Source organism: Mercenaria mercenaria, chromosome 8 (assembly GCF_021730395.1).
Source record: "Mercenaria mercenaria strain notata chromosome 8, MADL_Memer_1, whole genome shotgun sequence".
In the NCBI taxonomy this organism is placed as follows: Eukaryota; Metazoa; Mollusca; class Bivalvia; order Venerida; family Veneridae; genus Mercenaria; species Mercenaria mercenaria.
The window spans coordinates 7,468,738-7,489,281 of record NC_069368.1 but is presented as its reverse complement, the minus strand read 5'-3'; the positions used below and the strand labels follow the sequence as shown (position 1 = coordinate 7,489,281).

Here is a 20,544-nt window from a genome sequence, read left to right as displayed (position 1 = left end):
CCTTCCCTGTGACCTTGGCAATTCACTGTGGCTGAACTGCCCTTTCCTGTGACCTTGGAAGTTCACTGTGGCTGAACTGCCCTTTCCTGTGACCTTGGCAGTTCACTGTGGCTGAACTGCCCTTTCCTGTGACCTTGGCAATTCACTGTGGCTGAACTGCCCTTTCCTGTGACCTTGGCAGTTCACTGTGGCTGAAGTGCCCTTTCCTGTGACCTTAGCAATTCACTGTGGCTGAAGTGCCTTTTCCAGTGTCCTTTCTGTTTAAAATTTGTGTATTTCTGAAAAAGTACTTTAGTTATTGAGTGGATACGAATTTCATCTGTCCACAGGTAATAATTGAAAACATAACACATTTTTCCAAAACAGTTTTATAAACAGTTAATCATATTTCAAAAATAAAATTACTTTTCTGAAAAACTTAAGATTATTATGTGCCAGTTTCCACCGGGTATCTTTAGATCAGCTACAATTATTATTCTTTCATCATAGAAACAAACCATAAACTGTTTCCTTTACTGTTCACACAACTCAAGTAATCTAACACACTTTCAAGAGATTTTTTCAGAAGTGACAATTCGCAAGACTGTGCTTTGTAGATTATTTTTACATACATACCTTTAGATAGTAACAAGTAGGACGTTTCCTGTTTCTGTATCGTTTGACACATCATTACAAGATCATATCATAATAAGCCTAAAAGCCACTATGACCATGGCATCAACAATTGACACAAGAAATTCATGTCCCTGAATAGACATCATGATGCTTTATAGACTCAAACAGCATAGAGTTCTTTTTTTACATTTTTTACATAAACCATAGCAGTATTTTCTTTTTGAATAAATAATTTCACTAAAAGAAACAAAATACAAATTTTTATCCAGTTTAAAAACATAATTTTGAAAAGAACTGCCAAAGAACACTGGTTTTGCTATTCGAAAATGTTTACAAAGACATTACATGTATTATTATTATAAGTAAGTGAGAGGGGGAATTTGAGCAAAAATGAGTTACCATAAGAGAAATATGACTTACATAAATGTCAGGTATGACAAAAAAAAAACTAGGAATGGAGTGCAGAAGGGATATGTGTGCATGTGTCAAGTAGGGAGACAAGTTAGAGTCAGCGGGGTAGAACATGCGGGTAGGGGTTTTAAGAAGAACTTAAACCAACACTATTAAAAAATCTCACCCCAGCGACCTTGACCTGGCCCTAAACCAAAAGATGACTGCCCCTTACTAAGATCAATCCTTCTGTTAGGTTTCATTATTATAGGGGCTGTACTTAAGAACATATGAGCCGTGCCATGGGAAAACCAACATAGTGGCTTTGCGAGCAGCATGGATCCAGACCTGCCTGCGCATCCGCGCAGTCTGGTCAGGATCCATGCTGTTCACCAACAGGTTTTTTAATTGCAATAGGCTTTGAAAGCAAACAGCATGGATCCTGACCAGACTGCGCAGATGGTCTGGATCCATGCTGGTCGCAAAGCCACTATGTTGGTTTTCTCATGGCGCGGCTCATATAGAGAAGTTGAGAAGCTTGCCACAAGTTGCAATATTCTAACCCCAGTGACCTTGACCTTAAGGACACCTGACCCAAAACTAGCAGATGTTTGCTACTTACCAAGACCAACCCTTGCGTGAAGCATGATGATAAAAAGAGCAGTCATAAAAAAGAACAGTAAAACAAAGAAGCTTGCAATAATTTGGTAAATATTTAGAACACAGGCTTTATGTGATAATGGATACGGGCTGTGATTACAGTCCTTAGGCCTCACCTTACAACAGCCCTTATAACTCAAAGAAACAACCTGCCATCTATTAACCTACAGATGATAAACCTCTGTAAAATTCAAATTTAGCTTCTTAAATAAAAATTTACTAAAATTCAAATTTAACTTCTTAAATTTATTAAAGCCGCATGCCTCCAGATCGTTCAACAACAAAAAAAACATATTTTTTTTAGATATTTTGAAATAAATGCTATATTTCTAAAGAAGGCTTCAAAACTTAATTACTGACAAACTTTATGTTACGGAAACACATGAGAATTTGCTGTTTTTACTACTTTTAACAATGAAAATTGAAAAGCATTTGTCACCCTTTTACTCCATTTAAACTGTCTCCATTATAGGTATCTATATTTTGAAGTCATTATTCACTACTTCAGCTATAGCGCTATTGGTTACAATGACCGGAAAATGTCTTTATTGCCATGGCGGTCCTGGCTTCAATTCCCGACGCGGTCATCTTTTTTTCTTGATTTGGAATTTTTAAAATATTTTACAAACAAAAATTCATATTTTAATGTTCATAATATGACCAAAACTTCAATTTGAAAGAAAGATTATTTTAGCCAAATCTGGCGGCATGCTGCTTTAAAGTCATTCTTAAAACAGTTCATTTTTTCCCTCTCCTGGCTTGAACAACCCGGCTACCAGATTCAATTTTCATAGCAGCAGGTGGTCTATAGTTGAATCCTTTAATTTCAATGTCTGAAATCGGCAATACTTGTGTCACTATTCCTGATATTGTTGTAAGTGCATTTTCACGTACTGTAAATTTTTGGCCTTCACGTACAACCATCGACCTCCTGAATAAAATATTCACCTTCGCAGTCTCCCCTGGCATAACCATTTCGGTGTCTGGTAAAAACCGGACCATGGAGTCAATGTTCCATATAGATGAAAACAAATTTTGAGTGTAATTATTCATTAATGGTTTACTTCGCCCACCCTCACCCTTTGTTAACACATATATCTGGGCTTCAACAAAGTTCGATTGAACTTGAGAATCTGGTGCACATAATGCCATCCCGCGTTTGATGACATCATTTTTTATTCCACGTATCAACACCCCAACATTTTCACCGGCTTTGCATTCTGGGACAGATTTGTTAAAAACCTGTAAATCTGATGCTGAAGTCTTGAAAAAATTATCGTGTCCGAGTAAATGGGCTTCAGCGCCTCTTCTAAGTACTCCTCGCAATAGCGTTCCGATCAAAACCGTACCACGCCCAGGCACCGATACCGACGACTCAACAGGCAAGAAAAATGGAGCCTCTAAATCCCTCTCCGGAACTTGAATATAAGTGTCAATCGTGTCTGCTAATTTCAGTATCGCTCCTTTACCATATTTTGTATCTTTGCCTTGTAATGCCTCCAATGCAGAACCACATATGACTGGAGTTTCTTCAGAATCGTAACCAAACTCCTCAAGTAGTTCTCGCACTTCAAGTTCAACAAGTTCCAGCATTTCCTCATCCACAATGTCAGCTTTATTCAGAAATACTACCACTCTCTGAAGACCTATCTGCCGTGCAAGTAGCAAATGCTCTCTAGTCTGCGGCATTGTACCATCAGTTGCTGCAACCACCAGAATCGCACCATCCATTTGTGACGTTCCTGAAATAGTAACATCCTTATCACAATACTATCACAGCCTGGCAGTTAGCTTTGTAAATCATGTTTTAAAATGATTATTATCATGATTTAAATGTCACATGCCATAACTTGCAAACTGACTTAGTTATCTCTTTTATTACTGAATTGGGTAATCAATGATATACAAGCCATAAACTGACTTTAAAACTAGCATGATTTTATATTTACATCTACTTGATTCCACAGAAATAGAAATAAATTACAAGTTTAATTACTGCGGTCTCCAACTACTTTACCAAATAGGAACAAAGAATGCTGAAAGTTTGCTACACATAATATTCAAAAGTGTAAAACTTATGCAACTAAAATAATGAAATCAAGAAAGAGATAATAACTGTTTCCACCAAGCCCTAAATGTATCATGCAGAAAACATATTAAGAGAAAACAAACCAACATATTTTCCGAAGGGAAAAAATCTTCAGTCAAACAGACTGAAAGCAATGGCAGTTTACACATTTGACAAGTTAACTCCTTTGCATCTTTTCTAAACAGATACACTTTTTCTTAACTCTTATCATGCTGGACACAATAGATTCTGCCTTTGTGACCAGTGCAGATAAAGATAGCCTGCACATCCATGCAGTCTGATCATAATCTGCACTGTTCGCCATTCATTCAGTATCATTTCAGTATGCACCCCTTTTATCAGTTAATGGTACTGTCCAAACTGAAAGATGGACAACTTCATTATAGAAATTTAGTAGGCTAAGGGTTAATCCAACAAACCTGTAATCATATTCTTGATGAAATCTATATGACCAGGACAATCTGTATGTGCATAATGTCTCTTAGCTGTTTCATATGAAACATGTGTGGCATAGATAGTGATTCCCCTCCTCCTCTCCTCTGCCGCTCTGTCTATAGACGCATAGTCAAAGAATTTGTTATCAGGGTTACTTTCAGCAAGGACCTGAAATATATCAGTTCATACAACTCTTGTGCGTGTCAAATTTCAGTTTTAAAGGGAGTGATCTTGATCTTGATTCGAAGCCTTCCGGCCGCAATAACACATCGTTGTCGTCTCCAACCTCGGTAAAAAGTCACAATGTAAAAGTCTCTCAGGTAGTGTTTTGTATTAATCTTGTAACTTTTATATTTTTTAAGCATTAATGTGGAGTCCGGTTGTGTCATCGGTCAGAACTGACTTAACAAATCTTTTTGATTTATCAATATACTGGCTAAGCTCGTCTAATATAACTGGTCTTATGTCTTTCCACTTGTCATTTTCTCCTGAAGTTAGTAACATCTTCAGATTAAAGTCTCGAATACCAGTTCTTAGAATCAGATTTGTTCTCATTGTTTCTCTGTGGTTCTCTGTAATTGGGCATTTGTAATACTATATTTTAGGAAATTTTATGTTACATAAATAGCTAAAAGATACTTCAGTCTTAAAGTATACTGCCCAAAACTAACTTCCGCTACTGTACTACCAACAAAAGTTCATCTATATTAAAAAGGTCTAAAGTGTTGTTAAGATTATTGAAGCAAGGACAATGGTATTGGATACCCATGACAGGTTTCAAACTTGCACAATTTCAAAGAAAATTTTCAAACTTTTGCTTATAATAGATAATGGCTGTATGTATATGAAACAGCAGTAAACTAACAGCATTTTACAGTTACTAAAATATTTGTCATCTTTTTGTGAAGGAAATCTGGAAAAACCAAATTATTTGAAGGCATTATTGCAGTTTTGATTGCCTCTGCATATTGGAGATGAACACTAGTGATTTGAAGCTCCTGTGTAACTACAAGTCTGGTTGGCTGGATCACCCAATATGCAAGCAGGGGACACTAGCCTAATTCATTTGGCCTTCATGTTTAACCCATTTTATAGACTGATTTCCAAGCCTTATTTTTATTCTAGGAAATGCATCAGCTAAACCAACCATGTCTTCAATTATTTGTTTCATTTAAAACAAATAAGAAACTCATTTACCACTTAATAAAGATCATTAGAACAAACATAACAGTAATTTTTAAAACAAGACATTAATTTCTATGTCTTTCAATGTAAAATACCGGTACATCATTGGAATTTACCCTTTAACAGTTTAAAGACCTATTTAAAATGCAACCTTCAATTTTAGCTACCAGTATTTCTGTACAATGTCATCCTAAGCATTCTAACTGAGTAAAGCCCTTTCTGTACAATGTCATCCTAAAGCATTCTAACTGAGTAAAGCCCTTTCTGTACAATGTCATCCTAAAGCATTCTAACTGAGTAAAGCCCTTTCTGTACAATGTCATCCTAAAGCATTCTAACTGAGTAAAGCCCTTTCTGTACAATGTCATCCTAAAGCATTCTAACTGAGTAAAGCCCTTCCTGTACAATGTCATCCTAAAGCATTCTAACTGAGTAAAGCCCTTTCTGTACAATGTCATCCTAAAGCATTCTAACTGAGTAAAGCCCTTTCTGTACAATGTCATCCTAAGCATTCTAAGTGAGTAAAGTTCTCTGTACAATGTCATCCTAAAGCATTCTAACTGAGTAAAGCCCTTTCTGTACAATGTCATCCTAAGCATTCTAAGTGAGTAAAGTTCTCTGTACAATGTCATCCTAAAGCATTCTAACTGAGTAAAGCCCTTTCTGTACAATGTCATCCTAAAGCATTCTAAGTGAGTAAAGCTCTTTCTGTACAATGTCATTCTAAAGCATTCTAATTGAGTAAAGCCCTTTCTGTACAATGTCATCCTAAGCATTCTAAGTGAGTAAAGCCCTTTCTGTACAATGTCATCCTAAAGCATTCTAACTGAGTAAAGCCCTTTCTGTACAATGTCATCCTAAGCATTCTAAGTGAGTAAAGCCCTTTCTGTACAATGTCATCCTAAGCATTCTAACTGAGTAAAGCTCTTTCTGTACAATGTCATCCTAAAGCATTCTAACTGAGTAAAGCCCTTTCTGTGCAATGTCATCCTAAAGCATTCTAACTGAGTAAAGCCCTTTCTGTGCAATGTCATCCTAAAGCATTCTAACTGAGTAAAGCCCTTTCTGTACAATGTCATCCTAAGCATTCTAAGTGAGTAAAGCTCTTTCTGTACAATGTCATCCTAAAGCATTCTAAGTGAGTAAAGCCCTTTCTGTACAATGTCATCCTAAAGCATTCTAAGTGAGTAAAGTTCTCTGTACAATGTCATCCTAAAGCATTCTAACTGAGTAAAGCCCTTTCTGTACAATGTCATCCTAAGCATTCTAAGTGAGTAAAGTTCTCTGTACAATGTCATCCTAAAGCATTCTAACTGAGTAAAGCCCTTTCTGTACAATGTCATCCTAAAGCATTCTAAGTGAGTAAAGTTCTCTGTACAATGTCATCCTAAAGCATTCTAACTGAGTAAGCCCTTTCTGTACAATGTCATCCTAAGCATTCTAACTGAGTAAAGCCCTTTCTGTACAATGTCATCCTAAAGCATTCTAACTGAGTAAAGCCCTTTCTGTACAATGTCATCCTAAAGCATTCTAAGTGAGTAAAGCTCTCTGTACAATGTCATCCTAAAGCATTCTAACTGAGTAAAGCCTTTTCTGTACAATGTCATCCTAAGCATTCTAACTGAGTAAAGCCCTTTCTGTACAATGTCATCCTAAAGCATTCTAACTGAGTAAAGCCCTTTCTGTACAATGTCATCCTAAAGCATTCTAACTAAGTAAAGCCCTTTCTGTACAATGTCATCCTAAAGCATTCTAATTGAGTAAAGCCCTTTCTGTTAAATGTCATCCTAAAGCAATCTAAGTGAGTAAAGCTGTCTGTACAATGTCATCCTAAAGCATTCTAACTGAATAAAGCCCTTTCTGTACAATGTCATCCTAAAGCAATCTAAGTGAGTAAAGCTCTCTGTACAATGTCATCCTAAAGCATACTAACTGAGTAAAGCCCTTTCTGTACAATGTCATCCTAAAGCATTCTAACTGAGTAAAGCCCTTTCTGTACAATGTCATCCTTAAGCAATCTAACTGAGTAAAGCCCTTTCTGTACAATGTCATCCTAAAGCAATCACTGTGAGTAAAGCTCTCTGTACAATGTCAGCCTAAAGCATTCTAATTGAGTAAAGCCCTTTCTGTACAATGTCATCCTAAAGCAATCTAAGTGAGTAAAGCTCTCTGTACAATGTCATCCTAAAGCATTCTAATTGAGTAAAGCCCTTTCTGTACAATGTCATCCTAAAGTGTTCTGACTGAGTAAAGCTCTTTCTGTACCATGTAATCCTAAAGCATTCTAATTGAGTGTTGCAGTGGTTAGTGTTTACTGAATGTAAAATGTACAACTGATACGGATTCTAGTGTCTAGGTGTACAGATCCATACCTCTAGAATCTGATTCTAGAATTATAGATAAGCCTATTATGGGCTGTCTAGGGGTATGGACCTCCCTTTTCCAGATATTGCTTAATTTTACATTTTTAATTTTGCTGAAATACCAAATTAAGATTTTATCAATATTCATCTAAAACTTGAATACAAATGGTTCACAGATACTAGCATTCACCTGTTCATTTGCATTTTCTTTCAAAACGTAAACAACTGAGGAACATCAAATAACTATTCTGTTCCGTGCCGATTAATTTATAGTAATATAGACCAGGGATCAGCCTAGGTCAAAATTTTAGGGAGGAGAATTTAGGGAGAAGTTGAGAAATTTAAGGAGAAGAATCGGCATAGCATTCAGTTTCTTGCCTATATATATCCACTTTCTGTGGGTCTAGCTGTAACTTATAAACAGTAATTATTTAAGGAAATTGATTCTTGCATTATCATTTTCATGAATTTCTAAATAAAGTATAAACTTAACTATGAAAAAGTCACCTTTAAATTTTTATCCGAAATTTACATGTCCGAAATTTGTAAATTTAACAGGTGCACGATCAAAACGGTGTGAAAATTTTCATTAATGTTTCGATTCTCGTACTTTTATAATGCCCGATTTTTGCACCAACTTGTTCAGATTTATACATTTAATTTATTCATTAAATTTTATTTTTTTTTTCGAAAATAATACCAAACTCGTAGTTAATGGCGATCTTTTTACAATATTTTGTACGGCAGTTCTGACGTTCGCGAAATCATTTTTTATCTACAGTACCCCAGCCGTTCATTTACAGAAATTGACCGTAATTATGGTAATTGAAATAATTTTTAAAGTAATCTTTAATAAAATGAAAGAATAACATACAATTGTTGCATAAAATCATGCTCTCGTTAAGTTTATTGGCTTTTTACACGCCGATTGAAAATTTTCAAAATGGCGGCGGCTTACAATATTATTGATTGACACTGTTAGATATTAACGCTACAATTGGCTGAAGTTTGACAGGCGAGTAGGCGGGGTTGACCATGGATTTATCGATAATTTAATCTAGAATATGCATCAAGTTTTGCAACTTTAAGTAAACAGATAATAACTCACTGAAAAACTCGGCGATTTGGATTTCGCCCGGAGGTGATAATTAGGCGAAGTGGCCGACTTTAAAGCAACGATATTGCTCAAATCGCCTTGTAAGATGATCCCTGATAGACTGTTGATAATCATAAAGGATTAGCAAGTGTATCAAACCCTTCAATGAATTATATTTGAAATTCAGCAGGAATAATAAAGCACAAATAAATCAATAAAAACCAAGATTACGATATGCAAATGCATACACACCCACTTCTCTTGTTATTTCTTACAAGAAATTAATTGGCACGTAAGAATTTGTTTCATAATCAATTGACCGCGCGTGCCACAAGTAAAGGAAATTATTTGTGCTCGTAATGGCCACTGAATGTGTGGACAACATAAACACCCTAAATATTGTTTGTCACAACATAATTTGACATTATTTTGTCTAATCTATTTGTGCCAACAAGCCAATATTATTCCTCATGACTTATGTTCCTCATTATTTACTTTTTGAAAGATATTGTAAACTATTGGTGGACGCTAGTACGTGCTTAAATTTGTATCTGTGAACCTCTCAAATTCAAGTTTTATGTGAATATTGAATAAATCTTATAAATATGAAGACTAAGTTTAGACGTGACCAGCCATCAAAAAAATGTTAGCACAGATTGTTGCAAATTTAAATGTTAAACACAGAAATACCCATTCGCTTCCTATCATTCCTATCGCACCCTGGAGGAAGTAGAACTGGTCATATCCTGATGGTGTGAATGTAGCTGGGCAACATTTTTCCACACTTGTTTCTATCTTTTTACTTAGCATCATACATTCTTAGACCGACCTGCTTCTTACTTTATCTTTCAGCTTCTCTATATGCATTCTTTTACTGCCAATTTCAGAAAAGCTCACCGAATGGGTGTTTACATCAAACGCAGGTAGTAAATGACGTAGCTGTCACTCTAGTGATCGGTGAGAGGGTAATTTGATGACGCCTGTAGTTTGCTCCGCCCAAACGTATATTTCTATCGGTCGCAGTGGAAAGCAACCTGGTAAAGTGTTAGTTACAAAAGTGAAATATTGCGGGAGTTTATTTCAGGATAATCCTGCATAATCATTACAATACCGGTATATACATACATGTGCATGTACACATACGCAGCATATACACTTAAAACTATTTACATTATAGGTCTGAACTGTCCGAAGATCGACATTGATTGTATAATTTGTATTTATAGTATCCGCGGATGTCGGTCATGGATTTTTTTTTCAAATGCCGAAAATACCGCTTATTATCGATGTTGTCTTCCACATTGAACTATAAGGTTCATTTACTCATTTTGCTTTCAATTCTGAGAAAACAAACTCGGCAATATTTATTCAAAACTACATGCAGTATCTTGTCAAAATACAACTGAAAGTTTTGTAGCTAGAATTGTGAACGTCTGGTAATACCTAGTACATGTATGTATAATGCCTTTCTTCTCTTTCAACCTTTAGCCCGATTGTGGCAAGTGCTTCTGCCTTTGCGACCAGTGCAGACCAATATCAGCCTGCACATCCATGCAGTATGATCATGGTCTGCACTGTTCGCCATTCAGTCTGTATCTTTTTGTAAGCGCCCCTTTTAACAGTTAATGGTACTGTCCAAATTGAAAGATGGACAAGTTCATCATAGAAATTAGCAGGCTAAGGGTTAAGGGACAGACTCTTACAGGGGAAAAGTTCGCGATAAACAAGCAGCCATTTAAAAAAAAAAACTAATACGCATTTCCTTTCCTAAGATGCGATGTAATCCGGTTGTCGGTAAAAAATACCAAGTGATGTGGTCACTATAATTACACCTCCATCTGAGTCTGATTACCACATCCAGTCTTCCAGGTTTCATGTGGGTTAATTTAGGTTGCTTTGATGCTGTTTATTTCGATCTTTCCAAGTTCGACGCCGAGAATTATCGAAGTCAGACAAGCTTACGATAGGAAAATTATAGTTATGATTTTAAACTAACAAAAGCACATGTGATTCTGATTAAATGCATATTATAGTCAGATGGTACGATCGTAAAGCACATGTTATTCTGATTAAATGCATATTATGGTCAGATGGTACGATCGTTAAAAACTAGTATTTGTGACAGGCAAAGTATAAGCAAGATCACCTTTTACAAACGCTGTGAACATTTTTACTATGATCACAGTTTTAAATCAAAAAAATCTTTTGAGACACTTTAGTTCTATAGAATCTATTTTGTATTTACGACATAATCTGTAAAATACCAAAGCAAAGGATCGACATTGATTAGAATTTAATTGGAAAAGTTTTCAGTATGAAAAAATATACATTATTTCAAAGAAATCCGTCAAATCATTACTGAATGCAGCAGACATGTGGTATGCGATGTCAATACTTATGTCAAACAGATAAAAGTAGAGATAAAACTAAGCTGTCAGTCGATTCCATTGCCCTTAATCAACTTGAGAGTTCTATGTCGACTTCTGCAGTGTGATTTCTAGAATCCAAATTGTAGTACCCATCCATTGTTTGACTGCTCCCGTAGTTGATGGTTAGTCGTTGTCTTGAAATCACTGTAACCTCTCACTGATTGGGGTGGGGGCACAGGTTCAAGCCTTCCTACCACCCATATTTCTTTATGTGATTAAGTTGGCAGTTTCCTACGGAGACGAGAGTCTAGTACTGGTTCTTCCCAGGAGCGATGCTTAATTAAGTAAACTAACCACCCGACATCAAAGAAGAACTGTTGAAATCTGGTGTTAAACCCAAGAAAATAAATTTCCGTTGTGAGCAAGTTTCTTGGCAAGGAGACGTACTTTTTCATGAATCCCGAATCAAGTTTCAATTTGCTATTAAAGGTGGTCAATCACATTTAAACAACATCTGATGACATTTTTTACTTTTTGTATATTCTGGTAGAGAATTATTTAAGGAACAAAAAGACCAATTACATAGAGTTAGATTCCTATCTGAAATGTATATTTTATTATTTTTATAAAATTTTGTAATTACTCCCCTTTAATATGAAAGTATATAAAAAGCTGGGTATTTCTTTTTATTTCGATACAATGTCTTGTTTTACATTTGCATTTGATAGACATATCAACTATTGAACAATCTGAACCAAAATGCAAGTTTAAAAGCTGTGTGTAGCTTCTGAATTCATTTATTTCCAATCTATCTTGTTTGCGCAACCAAGATAGGCAAAGGGAGGTAATAATAATTTTTCAAACTTGCGTTTCTACATTATGTAATGAAATCCATCTAAATACATAATTTTTAATGCAAATATTTTACAAATATATTACAATATGTCTAATATTTATACATTTCCTTAGGCAAAGTATGTTTATCAAATTTATACTTATGATAAAATAACTCTATCTTGGTTGGGCAACCAGGATAGGAAAATGAAATTTTAAAAATACCTCCAGTGAAAATCTAATTTGTATTAAGTGTTAAGTGAACATAAATAGAGAATAATAGGTTAGTGCCGTAGATGAGAAAGTTTATCTGGTGAGGTGGAGGAGGTTATCGGGTGAGCCGAAGGTGAACCTGATAACGTCCGGAGCCGAGCCAGATAAACTTTCTCCATCTTAGGCACTAACCTATTATTCTATTTATCTTGTCATTACTTCATTTTCCGATATTTGGCAATTTATTTTACAAAAATAAGTGTGCGACAACCGTTTTAATAACGTCAAATTCGTAATGACATCACTTATATAATGACGTAATCACCGACAAAATCGCAATAACTTCTTCGTTTTTGAATGAAAGCTCATTATTTGACCACTCATTTTCTTAGTTCGGACATTTTCCAACACAATGGTGATGGTTTCAATGCAAAATTTCTTATGACAATAATATCGATCATAAGGTCACATGATCAACTGACCGTATATCACTGGTCACGTGTCAACTGACGGTATATCAAGAAAGATATACGGCACCCTGATATCAGGTCGAAAATACTGCAAGTGACAGGATAAATGAGTGTAAATGATCAGATGCTAAAGTTTCGAACAAATCCGTTACATGGCCAAAATCTGATTATCCACCTTTAAAGCCAAATGAAGGAACCCATCACTTAAGGTTTTTAACTTCATGTACAGCGGCTACATGACCGGATGTTGAATCGTTGATAAGTAGGACCTAAATACATGTTCAATGTACGAAAAAAAAATCCAGTTAATTCCAGCATGTCTTCAGAATCGCATGTTGCTGGATTACCAAACACAGGAATGCTTTGAACTATTACCTTTATAACTTGAGTAATGTATTTAAACAGGGCATTTATGTTTAAACTAAATACATAATTTTTAAATTCTATACCAGTAGTGCTAAAAGATTAACCATAAAATGTCATAGACTGTTCACTTAGCAGTTCAGTAAATAAAACAGGAGTTTTCGAGAATTTTGGCAAACAGTAATTTTCTCTGGGTAAAATTCTCATCGCTAACTTTTAAAGATGGCTAGTCTTTTGGATTTTGAACAAGCTTTGTACTTGTAAATGATTTTCATTTTCCCATACCAGACGTCTATCATAGCAATATTTTTGCTTTAAAATTGGACACATTCTTCCTTCTAAAAAGAACCGTATCTTTCTTTAGTTCGTATATAGCATATTTGTAGAGTTTTCACATGTCAAGATTTAATCTTAATGCATTCTAAGACATTCATTCAGAAATCATGAATTATCATCAATTCTTAAAATTTTAATAGCAGAGCTACCGGCGCCGCTAACGTCGCATTACGGTTAAAATGAATAAAACTGTGTACAGAATTATACTATCGAGTTGAAAATTCGTGGTACTTAAAAAAACAAGAAGACCATGATGGTCCTGAATCGCTCACCACTTCCCACATGATCCAGTTTTGAGTATGACGTCGTTTTTTCTATTATTTGACATAGTGACCTAGTTTTTGAGCTCATGTGACCCAGTTTTGAACTTGACCTAGATATTATCAAGATAAAAATTCTGACCAATTTTCATGAAGATCCATTGAAAAATATGGTCTCTAGAGAGGTCACAATGTTTTTCTATTATTTGACCTATTGACCTAGTTTTTTAAGGCACATGCCCCAGTTTCAAACTTGACCTAGATATCATCAAGGTGAACATTCTGACCAAATTTCATGAAGATCCATTCAAGGGTATGGCCTCTAGAGAGGTCACAAGGTTTTTCTATTTCAAGACCTACTGACCTAGTTTTTGATCGCAGTTGACCCAGTTTCAAATTTTATCTAGATATCATCAAGATAAACATTCAGACCAACTTTCATACAGATCCCATGAAAAATATGGCCTTAGAGAGGTCACAACGTTTTTTCATTATTTGACCTACTGACCTACTTTTTGATGGCACGTGACCCACTTTCGAACTTGACCTAGATATCATCAAGATGAACATTCTGACCAATTTTTATGGAGATCCATTCACAAGTATGGCCTCTAGAGAGGTCACAAGGTTTTTGTATTTTTAGATCTACTGACCTAGTTTTTGACCGCGCATGACCCTGTTTCGAACTTGACCTAGATATCATCAAGATGAACATTCAGAGCAACTTTCATGAAGATCCATTGAAAAATATGGCCTTTAGAGAGGTCACAAGGTTTTTCTATTATTTGACCTACTGACCTAGTTTTTGATGGCACGTGACCCACTTTCGAACTTGACCTAGATATCATCAAGATGAACATTCAGACAAACTTTCATACAGATCCCATGGAAAATATGGCCTCTAGAGAGGTCACAATGTTTTTCTATTATTTGACCTACTGACCTAGTTTTTGACGGCACGTGACCCACTTTCGAACCTGACTTAGATATCATCAAGGTGAACATTCTGACCAATTTTCATGAAGACTTCATGAAATATATGGCCTCTAGAGAGGTCACAAGGTTTTTCTATTTTTAGACCTACTGACCTAGTTTTTGACCGCACCTGACCCAGTTTCGAACTTGACCTAGATATCATCAAGATGAACATTCAGACCAACTTTCATACAGATCCCATGAAAAATATGGCCTTTAGAGAGGTCACAAGGTTTTTCTATTATTTGACCTACTGACCTAGTTTTTGACGGCACGTGACCCAGTTTCTAACTTGACCTAGATATCATCAAGGTGAACGTTCTGACCAATTTTCATGAAGATCTTGTGAAATATATGGCCTCTAGAAAGGTCACAAGGTTTTTCTATTTTTAGACCTACTGACCTAGTTTTTGACCGCACGTGACCCAGTTTCAAACTTGACCTAGATATCATCAAGGTGAACATTCAGACCAACTTTCATACAGATCCCATGAAAAATATGGCCTTTAGAGAGGTCACAAAAACCTATTTTTAGATCTACTGACCGCACATGACCCAGTTTCGAACTTGACCTAGATATCATCAAGATGAACATTCTGACCAATTTTCATGAAGATCCATTGAAAATTATGGCCTCTAGAGAGGTCACAAGGTTTTTCTATTTTTAGACCTACTGACCTAGTTTTTGACGGCACGTGACCCAGTTTCGAACTTGACCTAGAATTTACCAAGATGAACATTCTGACCCATTTTCATAAAGATCCCATGAAAAATGTGACCTCTAGAGATGTCACAAGGAAAAGTTTACGCACGGACGGACGCACGCACGGACGCACGCACGGACGACGGACACTGCACGATCACAAAAGCTCACCTTGTCACTTTGTGACAGGTGAGCTAAAAAAACTACTTTTTTGGAATTGGTGTTGTTCGGGTTTCTTCCAGTACAGAATGCTCATAGTAATCAGTAAAACTTCAGTAGACGCTTGCTGTTTACTGTTGACAAAAGCGTTTCGCTTACTGCTTTGAACGTTGAATAAAAATGTAAATGAGTGTCTGATAATAAGAATTTAGTGCTAAATACATTTTCTACGAGGAAAAAAGGATAAAATACAATATTTACAATGGGAAATGATTTTCATCACACTGCCATAACTGAAATTTATTATGTATACTTATATTTGTGATGATGACGTCGTACTTCCAGAGTGGTGCAGTGGTTACCGAGTTCGCGTTGAAAACCAAAGGTCGGGAGTTAGATCCTCACCGGAAGCAAATTTTTTTTAATTTCTTTTTTATTTCAGTGTTGTTTGTTTTTTTTGGTTTTTGTTTTTTTTTTATGAGTTTTGAAAGCATTGTAAAAAAAATAAAGTCATTAATGTGAAATTTGACAAGTGTTTTGTTAGTGATGTCAGGTTCCAATGTACTGTGTGTAGATAAAACTTATTTTTTAAAAATGTTTTGGGAACAAAATATACAGTGAGATAATTTCGAGTATCAATACAGATACAGATACAGCCATTAAACTGTGAAAAGCACATAATGCTCTTCTCCCCGTTCACATATATTTCATCCAGAAGCTTAAAATCACTGACCAGAGTTTATTAATAGGAAAACAAGCAAATTTGATGAATTGGAATCCCCCGCCGAAAGGGTCAGAGTTGAGGAACGGCAAAAAAATATATCCAGCAAAAAGTTAAGAATGTTACCAAGAAGCAAATAATTTCATTAGTCAAAATCAAATTAAAAGAAAATGAATGGTTTGTTTGGGTGGGGGGTGGGGTGAGGATACAACAGTTTACATGTTGATTATAAATATTGATAAAAAACGAAAAATGAAAAAAGAAAACGAAAAATGAAAAAAAAAAAAAAAAAAAAAAAATGGGGGGGGGGGGGGGGGGGGGGGGGGGGGGGGGGGTGACCAAGGTAAGGTGGTGACCAGGTGTAGGTACACAACATCACATGTTTATAATAAATGTTCATGGAAAAGAATGGAAGAAGTTTAATGAAATTCTTCCAATTGGTTGGTTTGTTATGTACAGATCTGTGGATTTTTAAACAATTAAAGGGCAATAACTATATGGAAAATTGACCAATCGAAAAAAAACTTGAAGGGCATCGTCACAGTATCTTGGTTCATGTCTATTTCAAGTTTGATGAAATTCTACCTGCTAGTTACTGAGAAATGGCTGCAGACGGACATTTTTCATTAAATCAAGGGCAATAACTCTGAGGGAAATTGAGCTATCAAAAAAAATACTTGAAGGGCATCAGCACAGTATCTTGGTTCATGTCTATTTCAAATTTGATGAAATTCTACCTGTTAGTTACTGAGAAATGGCTGCAGACAGACATTTTTTATTAAATCAAGGGCAATAACTCTGAGGGAAATTGACCAATCAAAAAAAAAACTTGACGGGCATCATCGCAGTATGTTGGTTCATGTTTCATGAAATTCTACCAAGTAGTTACTGAGAAATGGCTGCGGACAGACTGACAGACTGACAGACTGACGGACGGACAACGCCATTTCAATACCCCCCTCCCGATTTCATCGGCGGGGGATAAAAAACTGTTGGCTATGAATTATCAATAAACATCAAAAAGGCTCCTACTACTATTCCTATTCTATACCAGTAGTGCTAAAAGATTAACCATAAAAATGTCATAGACTGTTAACTTAGCAGTTCAGTAAATAAAACAGGAGTTTTCGAGAATTTCGACAAACAGCGATTTTCTCTGGGTAAAATTCTCATCACTAACTTTTAAAGATGGCTAGTCTTTTGGGTTTTAAACAAGCTTTGTATATGTAAATGATTTTCACTCCCCCATACCAGATGTCTATCAAAGCAGTATTTTTGCCTAAAAGTTGGACACATTCTTCCTTCTAAAAAGAACCGTAACTTTCTTTAGTTCGTATAAAGCATATTTGTAGAATTTTCGCATGTCAAGATTTAATTTTAATGCTTTCTAAGACATTCATTCAGAAATCATGAATTATCTTCAATTCTTAAAATTTTAATAGATCTTAAAGAACATACTGTAAACTTCTTAAAACGGATCCATAATTCCAGATAATTCCAGCAGCACTCCTTAAATTTTCAAGGGGCACTGGTAATTTTTCAAGGTAGCTCTGCCTTCTAGGTAGCACCTAAATTCATATTAGATCTTAATAAACATAAACTTCCTAAAACGGATCCATAATTCCAGATAATTCCAGCAGCACTCCTTTAATTTTCAAGGGGCACTGGTGATTTTTCAAGGGAGCTCTGCCTTCTAGGTAACACCTAAGTTCATATTACATTTATGACAGACATTTCAGTTTAACTTGACTCACGTCTTGGGCAGAGTTTATGTAAATGACGGTTACAAAATTAGCCACTCGCGATAAGAAAATCGATATCAGTCAGTGACTAAATGTATATGATGCAAACACTGATTTGGCGCGCTATTCTGAAATTGGCAGTATATCTTTGCGCATCGTCATAGAATTGTCAAGTCCGACAGTATGATGTACAAATGTACATAAGATCAAATGACAAGTCTGAGACACATTTCACAGGATGTGATAAATGATAGTTCTGTCAATTACCTTGGTCAGCGCTGCAGTCAGTGTTGTTTTACCATGATCAACGTGACCTATAGTTCCTATGTTACAATGTTCCTTCTCGTTGGGTGTAGTGTAGCACCTAATCACATATTTGTTTAGCTTACACAAGGAGAAAAGCTTCATGTAATTGTTCTGTGACTTCAGGGTATGATGACAAGATCTTAAATACAAATTTAACGGTGACAGACGTTGAAATATTTTCAAGGAGACAGTTCGCATGGGCGCTGCCATCTTGGATTTCTTTTCATCCGGTGCATAAGAAAAGCACGATCGTATTTTTAATACTTAATGCCCAACTGGGGGTAAAAAATTATACCGTGTTGTTTTTTTTTCAAAGAAAATTTTACGGATGTTCTTATGGCGTATTTTCATTTTTTTTTTTTTTTTTTTTTTTGACAAATAATAAATATTCGGCTATACGGCATACGATTTTGAGCTTACATGGCCCAATCACAGACACTTCGGGGGTACATTTTATTGCAGTGATCGGAATAGTCCAAATAATAGGACGTTTCTGGACAGGGTGATAACTTTTGACTGTCGCTGTCTACGTCACAGAGGGATGACAACTATAAAATATCAGTTCATAAAATAAGTTATCCCGATAAGCCAAATGAGTAAGGCTATGATCGGAAGTGAAACTAACAAAAACATGTTTCATGACAGAGACCTATGCTCAGTTTGTTTTCAAAGGCAAAAAGACATTGGCTGGTGGCGGAGGAGGCCTGCAAGTGTCTGTGACCTCCGATTTGAGTGTGAAAGATCAGGTCAAAGAGCTATAAAAATAAATTATTAAAAAATGTATTTTATACTTCTTTGATCAAGTACGTCACGATTTACCCAAAGATGGGAAGAAATGATACTGGTAGTTCTCTTGCTCAGCACTTAGTATTTGCAAGATTGTGTCAAGACTGCCTAGAAATGAAATAAGCTCAGACAAGTTGACAATCAGCATGGCTTTCGAGCACGTAGATCATGTGAGACCCAGCTTGTGGGCTTTGTTCATGATCTTGTCAAGTCTGTAAAGGAAGGCCAGGTTGATGTCGCTATAATGGATTTTAGTAAAGCTTTTGATATAGTAGACCATAGAAGACTCCTCCACAAGCTTAAATTTTATGGTATCAGAGGCAATGCTCATCACTGGATAAAAGCCTTTCTCAGTAATAGAACGCAGATAGTAGTTGTTGATGGTGCTATGTCGTCTGTAGCCACAGTTGATTCTGGTGTCCCCCAGGGTTCCGTTTTAGGGCCTCTTCTATTTCTTCTCTACATAAACGACCTCCCTACCAGTGTTCGTTCGGATGTGAGACTGTTTGCTGATGACTGTATCATCTATAGAGTAATACGCTCAGCTGTGGACTCACAGACCCTTCAAGCAGATCTGGACAGACTGGCAGGGTGGGAGAGGAAGTGGAGGATGGCCTTCAACGTAGACAAATGCCACATCATGCACATTACCCCACCTAGATCTAAACCAGTCATGACTGACTATTTTCTACACAGCCAACCCTTGTCTGAGGTCAAACAAGCTACCTATCTCGGTGTGGAACTTTCATCTAATCTCTCTTGGTCTCCACACATTAGCAAAATAACAAACAAGGCCAGTCAAAATCTTGGGTTCTTAAAACGAAATCTACATTCTGCCAAACCTGAAACTAAAGCAGCAGCCTACAAATCAATAGTCAGACCTTCCTTGGAATACTGTGCTTCTGTCTGGGACCCTTATCAATTAAATGACAAGCAGAAATTAGAAAATGTACAAAAGAGGGCCGCTAGGTTTGTTACCAACAACTATTCAAAGTCGCCGGGTACTGTAACACAATTACTACAGCAATTACAATGGGAGTCCTTAGAGCGCAGAAGACAGAACATCCGTCTTAGCCTCTTCCATAAAATACATTATGGGCTTGTTGACATAATACCTTTACAATATATGGATCCACTATTAAGAACATCCAGACATCACCATCAACTAGCATATCATATACCACACTCATCAGTTGACTACATAAAGTACTCATTTTTCCCTAGGACAATAGTTGAATGGAACTCACTGCCGGTGCACTTAGTCAGTGCTGACTCAAACGCTGTGTTTAAGTCGGGACTGACTGTGCTACCACACATCCCCTAGACAGTACATATATGCTTTTATCTTTTAACAGTACTAACTCTCTTGTTTCTTCACCATGTACATAGTAGATTATGCAATATATAGGCTTTAAGGGCTTGAGTAGGTTTTTGCACTTTTTTTTATCACATTGTCAATGTCCTCCTGGGTGGA

The 20,544-nt window shown here is 36.2% G+C and overlaps 1 protein-coding gene across 2 annotated transcripts; it reads right to left on the bottom strand.

Moving 5' to 3' along the window:
- Nucleotides 1-352: 352 nt before the first annotated feature.
- On the bottom strand, nucleotides 353-18,529 carry LOC123523114 (elongation factor Tu, mitochondrial-like). 2 transcript variants are annotated; one of them, XM_045300751.2, is made up of 3 exons: nucleotides 18,246-18,529; nucleotides 4,174-4,357; nucleotides 353-3,407 (listed from the first exon to the last, which is right to left on the bottom strand). In XM_045300751.2, exons 1-3 carry the CDS (start codon nucleotides 18,492-18,494, stop codon nucleotides 2,404-2,406), a joined length of 1,437 nt encoding a protein of 478 aa, XP_045156686.2. In that variant the 5' UTR covers nucleotides 18,495-18,529; the 3' UTR covers nucleotides 353-2,403. The 2 variants fall into 2 exon arrangements, with proteins under 2 accessions (XP_045156686.2, XP_045156687.2); XM_045300752.2 differs by lacking the exon at nucleotides 18,246-18,529 and adding an exon at nucleotides 9,524-9,701.
- Between the last annotated feature and the right edge of the window lie 2,015 nt (nucleotides 18,530-20,544).